This window comes from Python bivittatus, unplaced genomic scaffold, assembly GCF_059951505.1.
Source record: "Python bivittatus isolate LINGU-HERP-01145 unplaced genomic scaffold, Pbiv_v1 ctg000220_np1212, whole genome shotgun sequence".
In the NCBI taxonomy this organism is placed as follows: Eukaryota; Metazoa; Chordata; class Lepidosauria; order Squamata; family Pythonidae; genus Python; species Python bivittatus.
The window spans coordinates 29,688,793-29,699,769 of NW_028277048.1; the positions used below are offsets into that span (position 1 = coordinate 29,688,793).

Consider the following 10,977-nt stretch of genomic DNA (forward strand, 5'->3'; position numbering starts at 1 on the left):
AGCTATTGGTGGCCACTTGTGAAGGCTTCAGAAAGCTGAAGTCTTCTTCCCTGGCCCTGGCTCTGCTGGCTTTCAGGAAGGAACTTAAGACTTTGCTCTTCCAGCAGGCTCTGAGTTAGATTTATGTGTGCCCATTAGTGATTCTATAATGATATATCTTGTCATGTTTCCCAAGTGTGATCATACTTTTGTGCTCCTTGAAGCCGAAATGAGGGATACAGGCCTGTTCCCTGCTCTCTCTCACTGTAAGACGTATTTACATTTTCCTGATGGTTCAGTACAGAAGTTGGTCTAAACAGCAGTTAGCTTAAGTTGAAAAGAAAAGAACCTCCATGATGTTCTGGAGAGCCTTTCCTAATCTGTTTCTGTTGTGTGAATCATCACCTATGTTCTAACAGCCTTTGGCAACAGAGATTGTAGCTGAACCATAATATGAATTTCCATTCCATTAGGATGAGAGGACTAGTCGCTAAAAGACAAAGAGGCAGTTGACCTTTTCAAAGGAAAAAAGGGAGTGGGGGGAATGAAAATAAGGTTTAAAGAGAAAGCATTTTTTGCCTGTCTGTTAATAATAGGAAAAAGACTTGTTCCAAAAGGGATATTTTATTTAAAAGGGTAAGATTATCAGGGGCTTCTTTTCAAGTCATTGGTTTTTGTTTCTTTTCTTGCTGTACATTTTTAAAATATATTTTAAAATTGTGTATAAAATGAATTACTTAATAGAAGAGATACCATTTTGCACATACGTGAAAATCTGGGCAAATAGTCTGGCTTAAAAGTGACCCAGAGTGGTAGAGGATCTACTCCTCCATATGCCATAAAGTCTTGCAAAATAGGCTGTTCTGCTTGTTGAAAACTCTACTAAAAATGATAAGGAAAAATGCTGCATCACAGCGTAATGCCATGGAATTATAATGGGACAGCAGATGGACAATGCAGTACAATTTCTGATGAATAGTGGGCATGTGTGACTTGCTGCTTCTTCTCTCTTTCAGTGAGCTTTGAATTTGGAAGAGCTGTATGGCTGAGATTTTACCCATCTGCTTATCCTCCATGTCCTCATCCAAGTTTTGTTGCCCACCTTGGTGGGGTGGGTGTTGGAATCACCCTTGGCGTGGTTATTCTAAGGAACTACGAGCAGAGACTTCAAGATCAATCAGTATGGTGGATCTTTGTTTCCATGTACATGGTGTTTGTTCTCTTTGCCATCTTCTGGAACATTTTTGCCTACAGCCTGTTGGATCTAAAACTACCTCCGCTTCCTTAAGAGCTTGGGCTAAACAGCTGTCAAAGACAAACAAATGACTTCCCATCTTCCAGCTTCATGGGCAAAAAAGTGAAACCAGAGGATTTATTTTTGTACGAATGTGACAGGAGGGGAATACATCCAAGTTCTGGAATGACATGCACTGAGGGAGAACTATACCGTGCAGATAGGATATGAGGTATTAAGGATGAGTCAATAGACCCTTGCTCGGAAGATGTTTGGGCATGGAGATTTACAGGTACCTATATCTATATGAGCCACACCTTGTGCCCTTTGCTCATACAAGCAGTTTGGTGCTGCACTTTTAAGAAAGGAAGATTCAGGTCCCTGGATGCTTAGCCCAACACATATGGGTGAAATGTTAATGCACGCAGTGAAGGCTCATTTGGATGGTTTTATCTTTTCCAGATCTACAGCTAGAAACTCTAGAAGAGCTTTCCTTACCTGATGTCCTCCAGATGTATTGTGCTATAAACCCATCATGTTGGTTCAAGATGATGGGAGCTGTAGTCTATTACATTTGATGACACCAGACTATCTTCAGTCCATTTGGAAAATATATTCCTTTCTTCAGTGAATGGGTTGTGCAGGGGGCAAAAAGAAAGGCTTGGAGGCCACATATGACTTGCCAGCCCAGTATCCCTTTTGTAGCCCTATAGCTCCCCGAAGTGTCTAAGTCCAAATATTTTAGCCTTTTCTCCATTTGTTGAGTTTTCTGGGGAATTAACAGGGAAAAATAGATGGAGGATTCAGTTGTTAGAGGTTCACACATGACCACTTGCAGAGGATGGTTTTCAGCTAAAGGATCAACCAAATCACACTGAAATATTTGAAGGTGCTTTAATCTGGTTGTGAAATTCAACTGCATATTTGTTTTTTACTGTTTGTGGCTGGGTTTTTAGTCATCACAGACTACTTGAAATTGTTGTCTTCTTATAATAATTTTGTTATTTCCTTATGGGCTTTGGTCCTTCTGTACATTCTAAAGCAGAATCTGCTCCTTGGAGAAGGATAGTTAGATGTTCTTCTTTTTAAAAAGTTCTTCCAGAATTTCACAACCCATTAAACAACCTAATAGACATTCTTGAGGTTTAGCTGCATGTTCAAGCTCTGCAGTCTTCTGTATTTGCAAGATCTTGATCTAGCAATTTTGGAAGAAGTAGATGTGCTCCCTCAACAAAACATTCTACCAATTTTGGCTTGGAAAATACAGATTTGTTTTTTTGCCTATTGTGAATGCAGCCAGCAAAATTGTAATGATGCTTTCTTAATTTTTCACATATATTTTATGGCAGCCATTCTTAACCTGAAATTCTCTACATATGTTGGGACTCAGCATGGCCAAAGGAATTCTGGGAACTGAAGTCTGGTTCTGGTATTTGTAACCTGAACAAACTGGAAACGCTGGCACAGCAGAGAAGATTAAAAAAAAGTCAATATGGAGGGCCCAACTGTGTGATTGAAGCCCTGCCTACTTTTTATTTTATTATTTATTTATTTAGTAGACTTATCCCCGCCCATCTCCTCCCAGTGGGGGACTCTGGGCGGTTTACATCAAATTAAAACAAATAAATACATAATTAAAATTTATAAAAAAGAAAAACACATTTACACAAAATGGAAGGAAGAGAAACAATCCAAGAGGCCAATGGAAGCAACACCAGGCCTCTAGGGGGCTAGCCAACCCCATTTCTGATGACCTCCCTCTGTGCAATGCGCATTAAAAAGAGGCAGAGTTTCTATTGAGTTGTCACCCCTACCATATTGACTTTTTACACTTTCCCCATCAACATCTCTGTCTGGAAAGCAAAAAGTTGAAGGTAGCTGGTTTATTTAGGGCTACCAAATTTGGGCTGAAAAATCCAGATAACCACTAGGTGGCAGCAAAGAGCCCCAGAAAACTCTTAACTCCTTGCTATTGTTGGGAGTTGTCTGCTCACCTGGAATTCTGACAGCTCTTGTCTCAACATAGTTGAGGACATCAGACTGGAGAGAATTGCTTTCATGGATCAGGGATGTGTTTAACAGTAGTACCTCAACTGGTGTGCAGGCCTCAGTGAATTAATTATGCAATCTCATGGGATACACCCCTTCAGAAGAGAGGGGGAGGTTTCATGCGGAAAAAAATATCTCTGTGGATTTAAAATATTTATATCTATATAGATGTCAGGAAGAAAATGATAGCAGAACTGGAAGGATGCTTATTTATTTATTTAGTCTAGAGAAAAATCAGCTGGATTCACGCCACACACTCGACTAGATTAAATAAGATCAGGTACTTTGAAGTTCAGTATGTAATGGAATGGCTGGCATGTTGTGTGGCTCTGGGGATCACGCTCAGCCATATTCATGTCTTCAGACTTAGCCCGTTATGATAGCAGAGCAATCCTCTTTCGTTAACCCGGGCTTCAGGTTTAGCACAGGGGTTCTCAAGCACCTTAGAGGGGCCAATCCCTGTTTTTTAAAACCCACTCAGCCTTGCGCAGGCAAAGCAGGAGCATTATCAGAACTTGTCTGGTCTTTGCTGCTGACTTAGACTGCGGAAGCCTCAATGGACAGTTGTGGTGTCACAAAGTTTGAGAACTCCAGTGATAATATAGGTTAAAATTTAATTAAAACATTTAATTTCTTGTCCATTTCTAATTCTAATACTTCTGGGGAGTGTCACACACATTTATGGATCATTTTAGGTCTCATTACCAAACAGTTTGAGAAGCCCTGGTTTAGCATATTGTATGAACCCAGCAATTTAAGTGACATGAGCCCCCAGCTCTAGACTTCAGGGATAGCCCAAGTTTGCCACCTCTGTGAAATCTTGGCTTTCAGAATGCTTAAACAGTGAGACCATACCTAACAACTAAAGGTCTTTCTTTAACAATAAATTACAGGATCACAACCATCTGCAGCAGACCGAGGTTACATCAGAATGATGGGACATGCATGGTGATATCGTGATGCAAATCTCACCTTTACATATATGTGGTCCTCACTTAACGACCATTCGTTTAACAACCATCAAAGTTACAACGGCCTCAGAAAAAGTGCTTTACAACCTGTACATGCGCTGACGGCCATCGCAAATTGTCACCCCCCCTACGATCATGTGATTGCAATTTGCAACCTTTTTTATGACAGTCATTAAGCAAATCACGTGGTTGTTAAGCGAATTCTGGCAAAAAATGTCCATTGTAGAAGCCGGATTCATTTAACAACCATGTGATTCACTTAACGACCACGTGATTCACTTAATGGCCATTGTAAAAAATTATAGTAAAATCAGGTCCGGTCACATGGTGACTCACTTAATGACCACCCCACTTAACGACCAATTTTCCACTCCCTATTGTACCTGTTAAGTGAGGACTACCTGTATTTGTGCCCCAATAACTAATGCAAGTATATAAGTCATGTATCATGATGCACATTTAATCACTTGCCCCTTCTTGATCTTCCCCCTTCCCCGTCAGATTATATTTTTGGATTGTATCAAGGCAACCTGGAAATTCCAGGTCCTGCATGGCAGCTGAACCTGAAATTATGAGTGTGTATTTCAATAAGATCTGGAGGTCATTTCACACAATACATATATTAAACCATGCTTTGTTGTGTGCCAAATAATTCAGGATCTCTAGCCAGTATATTTGTATAGCACATGGTTGTTGCAGTCACACTCTGCAACTGTGCCATAAAGAGAAAGGTATCCTAGGTGGATATTTAAACCTGTAATGTGTAAAGAGATGAGGCTAGTAGCCTCTGGGTTGGTAGCATATGAATCTTAAATGAGTATACATGGCAAATCCTAATTTGATGTTTCTATTTGTACATTTTTGGAAACCGAATTTAGTGTATTCTAAAGTACTTGATAATGTCCATGCAAAGCATATAGAAGAACAAAATATTGCTGGTCATTATTCCAGTAAAGAGATTCCCCATTTTGCAAGTGTTTGCCTTACTGCACAGTAAGCATGCTAGAAAGATCTAGCACACCAACACAAGTATGTAAAACCCTGGGCAGGGAAAGAACGCTTCTGAACCACCAGTATTTCACTGAGGGACAAAAGACATTTCCCTTGTTCTAAAATCATTCTGTCGCCTCTTCCGATTGATTTCTTCACCCGCTATGAACTGCCTCATAACTTATCTTGGAATCAGCTCCAAAATGACCATTCTCCTTTATCATTCAGGAAAAAGGGGGCGTGTTTTCTGAACGTCCTGCTGCTGGCTTCTATTGTTGGCCTGTATGCACTGCTTGGACCATTCATGCATGCTTCAAATGCTGCAAATTTTGGTCTTCAGCACTTTTGTGGCAGAGAAATGCTTGAAAATTCAAGCATGCCCCTCCCCAAACAGGAAGGCATTTGAGAAAGGGATCAGAGTACTAAAAATGTTTGCAAAAATAATTAAAAGGGAAAAGGTCATTAAACAAAACAAAAGCTTGACAGGATTACTTTTAATATTAAAGCAGTACAGTCTTAACATTAAAGAGCTTTTGCATATCTGCAGGATCAGAATTGTGGCTTTGGGAGCGTGTTGACAGTTCATATGTAGAGTTTTTACATCTCTTGCAAGCCAGAGAAGACTGTTCTGTAGAAAATGCCACAGAATCCAAAATATTTTGGAATAAATAATGTCAACAGTGACACTACTCTCTGCACTTGGAAAGCATGTAAGTTTTTATTAAATATGCAGAATGGCCTTTTTAATGAGAGATGACAGCACAGTCAATTCCGTATTGACTCCACATCCTTGCTCTAACTAAACCAAACATCGGGAACACTAGAAATAAAATTAATGAGTCAGAAGGAAAACAAAGTCCTGCAGAAACCCTAAAGGATTGCTTGCTAATGTCATTCTGAGGGGTCATTTAACAAAGAACTGAAAACTGACTTGTAATGCCCTGTTCAGACATTCAGCTGAATGGATAGAGAACTTGAAACGGGGAAGATAATAGGAAGCATCACCTGGCTCCTTCCATTCTCTCCCTGACTTCCATGGGTTCATTTGTAAGGCTGAAAGTCAGCTCTACTTGTATTCGCTTAGCTTCTCTCCACATATAGCAGTTTACAGCCTATTTATGGCATGCTGTCGAGCTGTGTGGTAGCCTGTGGCTGATCGTGGCAGATCTCAAAAAGTATGGAAGCTCAGAGCTGGCTAGTACTTGAACAGGACATTGGCAGGAAATATCAAGGCTGTAGAACACTCTGTGCAGTTAAAAATCACCACCACCTGTCTCTGGAAGAGGGCAGTAGCAAACCACTTCTGCATGACTGCCAAGAAACAATATGGGAGGGTGCATGAAGTCACCAGGGACTGAGCTCAATTCAAAGCTGACTTTATCTTTCCTTACTTTGATCTACAAAACTGGAGCAAATGTGACGCGCGTGCTCTGGTTGCATGGAAAGAGCATCAACAGGGACCATTTCAAGAAGAAAAGGAATGTATGGGTAATACATACAGATTTCTCCCCTCCCCCAATTCAAATTCCCTCAACTTCTTTTCTCATAATCTTTCTCCCACCTACCCCAAATTTATCTTCAACTAAGCTGGAATTCTAGAACTGATTCTGCAGGGTGAAAACTCATAGAAGTGTTGAGTGGAGCAAGTTTCAGTATTATTTACCCCCATCATACATTCATTTCCCCATCCCACTCCACCCCTACTAATGGGACAGGATCAATGTACAACTTCCATGTGTATTAGAACCAAACTTTTCTACATAGTTTATGGATAAGTTGGAATGGTTATGTCTATACAATTTACCAGAATAATCTTGTTCTCATGGGACAACCTACCCCACCACATTGTTCAGTCATGCAGTGCTCCTTATGTCAGAGTGACTGAGTTCATATACTGTACTAAGCTATAACTCATGGTTTACAAGAGGCAATGGCCAAGTTTGTACATCAAGCAAAGCCAAAACCTAATGAACTGCACTGTAGCTTAGTTTAATATGAGAATTCAGCTATTGTAATATCCATGGCCTAGAATACTGAACGTAGTTCTGAAAATAGAAGGGGAATAGGTGGCAATGGTGTGGGTGTGTGTGTGTGAGAAAGAGAGAATACTACATACATAGATACCAGGGAGATCTGCAAGGTTATTATTCTTACAGTACAGTATCCTGTCAAATCTGACCTCCTTGTCTTTATAAGAAATCAGCCCTTAGTATGACAACAAATGGAACTTCCAATATAATCCAGCTCTGGATTGATAGAATCATTGATTAGAGAGGAAATCTGTTTTCTGACCATTTATATATCCCTTACCACAGTAATAGACACTCCATCATGGACCAGGGACAACAATTTTTTCTCTCATACCAGAGGGTACTTAGTGTAAAGGTTCTCAATATAGTATACAAATCTTCCTTCCACACATCCATCTATTCTGAGACAAATTTAATATTCTACTATTCCAGTATCACAAGATGGAAGGACTTTGGAGTTAAACTTTCATTTAATATCAAATCATTTTGGAGTATTGTTTCAGTGGGTGGAATATTTCTCCCTTAGGTCCAAATATCCTGGCTAGTTTACAGAATTATTCTGTAGAGAGAACAGAGATAGGTAGTTTTTGCATCCTGTACTCACTCTTAGCATTTTCACAGAACTTTCTGCTCTGGTCAGAATCTCTTATAGCTTTCCAGACATATATTTTAAACCATTATATTGCTATCACAGAGAGAGGTTAAAAATACCAGCAGGGATGTAGTTTCATCTTCAGTTAAGTGTTGCATGATCAGCTGAGAAGCAGAAAGTGCAAAATCAGATAAGCTCTTTTCTTTCATAATGAAGAATCATAGTGCAGTTTTAAAAGCAACTGAACAGGAACAGGAAAGATAATGAAAAAGGAACATTGCTTAGCTTAAGTGTGGACATCACCTGGCCAATGTAATGTATAGACATGTAGCTATCTTTCAAAGAGCTACATTCACAATATTTTCAAATTTATGTTTCATGGCCACAGCTTGTTCTAAATTGATGCCACCTCTCCAAACAGGAGTGAACATTAAATGAGTTGGTATCATGGGGCTTTAAAAAAAAAATTGTCCTAGGCGGGAAGACATTTGTATATGAAGTTTGTTGTAGAACTTCCATATCGTTTTTTAAAAAATATTGTCCCAGGAAGGGAGACGTTTGTACATGGAGTTTGAGAACTTCCATATTAAGAGATTGTGGGACACACACCACACAGTTAGAAGCATTCAGGGTGGTTCCAATAACTAATAAAACTTCTGGGTGTCTTTTGACAAGAAAAGGGAAAATATTGCCAGGTTTGAACAGCTTTTGTTAGCTGATTTACCATTAGGAGTGCAATTTGCCAGAGGAAAGGTATGGATGAGAGAGTGGCCTGCTTAATCATTCCTCTCTATATTGTTCTCCAACATTTTGGTTCAGCCTGCCTTTTAACCAATGGAAGAAAATGGGAGGGAGTGTTCCGTTTTGTTCTGTTTTTTACCAAAGGAAGGCAGGAAAAGATTACACAGCTGCCTGCTTCTTCTCTATAAATTATCTTACAACCATTTGGTGCCCTTTTGGAGTACAGATGTGATAACCAGTGAGTCCTAGATGTGAGTTTAGTATTGGAAACAGACTAGAATTGGTCCTGGTCAGAAACCAATGGGTTTGTGCCACATGAACAAATGCTGTGTCCTCAACTAATAGCAAAATAATCCAATCAGAAATGGTCACGCTGTTTTTAACAAACCAGGTGGCCAAAGGCAGGAAATTTCAGTGGTTCTCTCATTGTAGAACAAACCAGGATCCCAAAATATGTCTTGGTTCTGATCTGCATTATTAACCACTGTTTAAATTCGGTGCAGGAGAGTTTACTCTTCAGATGTGGTTGGATTCTCAGCCTCACTGGCTACAGAACAAAAAGCATAGCCAAGGGGAGCTGTAGTCTTGAGTGTCTGGTTTCCTACCACTACTTTAGTCTTTGAGTTCAGACATCTTTGGCAACTGTAGTTTGTTTAAAAAGGAAAGCCACACAGGTACAAGAGAACAGTTCACAATAATCATTCTCCTTTTCATCTGAACTAATGAACTGTTCCATTAAGGTGTTGTTGATCAGTGGGTTTACTGTTCAAGGCTTACTCTTAAATAATTGCTATCACTTTCCAACATATTTAAAACGTAACATTTAACTGAAATAATGGCAAAGCAGCTTATCTCAGGAAGTGGTCTCAGAAAGTCTCTGCTATTTTAATGCCAGGTTTCTGGACAGGAAGGGGCAAAGGTAAGAACATTGGGGCAACTTTTTCTAATCTGGCAAGGGGGATTTGCTGGCAGCAGTCTCCCCCAAATACATAGCTAAATCAGAGGTGCAAATTTAGTCTTTCAACATGAGTCTCTCAATGTGCAAGGAAAAGAAAGTGATACTTTAAACATGCATGGAAAAAAAAAAGTTACCATCCCATATTATGTAACATTAAAAGGAATGCCATAAATGTCCTGCAAATGCAGTTAAGGAAAACTAATTTGCCAAATTAAATTTAATCAGAGTGGTCATTTATGGCCTCCTGGTAAAATTATACACACTATTGAATGCATTACAGAGCAACAATGAATCTTTTCCCATTAACCAACTTGCAAAGGTGAGCAAAATAAAGTAAGGGACAAGCCTATGCCAGTGTTAACAGAACTCAGGAATTTTTGAATCTTGGGCTTATTAGATGCTCTGGTTTTACTGTGGATTGCTTTCTAACATCTTCTTCACCAGATTTCCTCTGCCTGCTGCCCTCCAGATGTGCTGAACTACAGTCCTCCTAGCCACAGTAGTTATTGGCTATGCTGGCTAAAAATTTACAGGTGTTGCATACCATAAGGGAGGGGGACAGAGCACTTTGGGTGCCATTTCCTGATACTGGGATTCTAACATAATCCTGGAGCTGTATTAATATCCCTGTGATGTTTTTAATTCAAAAGATATTGAAGATGATGAGAGAGGAAAGTTGTAGTGATTTCTTCACGCCCATCCACCCCCTTTGGAATGCTCCCGTATAAAGCATTTATCATGCAATCACCATAGCCATGTTTACTCGACATTCCAGTAATATTCTCCTGCAACTGTGTTCTTCCACCAGCAATACCAATTTCCCTTCCAGTAAAAAAATATTTTAAGGAAGAATTGGTAGTGTTAGCTGCCTTGTCTGGGAGCATCCAAGCTCTCGGCACTCTTTTTCCAGTTGCTTATTCCTTTCTTCTCCACCAACTTTTGTGAACTTTCCTGGCTATATATAATGGTTTCACTCAAATGTGGTCTCTACATCTGTACAACTCCTGAGATCTAACATTTTTCACAGCAGATAGGACTTTATTACCAGGCTAGAGGCAATGTTTCCTGGGATGGTTCACATCTGCATTTTTTACCACTTTCTACAATGAAACATTTTAGGGCTAGTGGTCCAATTAAATAATCTCAAACCATGGCCTTATTAAAGAATAGTTTGTCTCAAAATGTATTCCAAATCCTTAGGGCACTTGGGAACCCTCTCCTGCATTCTACTGAATTGAGCCCTGTATTTAAAATCAGAATTGGGTTTGTCATCCAACCCCCCTGCTCAGTGAACTCCTACCCCAGAGTTCAACTCCAACACCACCGCTGCTTGTTAGGAACCACCTTTCCAGTGTTCAGAACAGGTGGGAGAAACAGGGCAGAAATATGGTAATGAAGATGAGTACATTCAATCTTTCAGTATAGCAATGAAC

At 39.8% G+C, this 10,977-nt stretch overlaps 1 protein-coding gene across 2 annotated transcripts in view; it reads left to right on the plus strand.

Moving 5' to 3' along the window:
• Positions 1 to 10,797, plus strand: part of RHBDL3 (rhomboid like 3) — a 133,600-nt gene extending 122,803 nt beyond the window's left edge. For both annotated transcript variants that reach the window (XM_088138220.1, XM_088138221.1), the window contains one exon: positions 996 to 10,797. In XM_088138220.1, coding sequence (XP_087994346.1) covers positions 996 to 1,267 — 272 coding nt within the window. In that variant the 3' untranslated portion in view covers positions 1,268 to 10,797. The remainder of the gene's footprint in view (positions 1 to 995) is intronic.
• Positions 10,798 to 10,977: the final 180 nt, after the last annotated feature.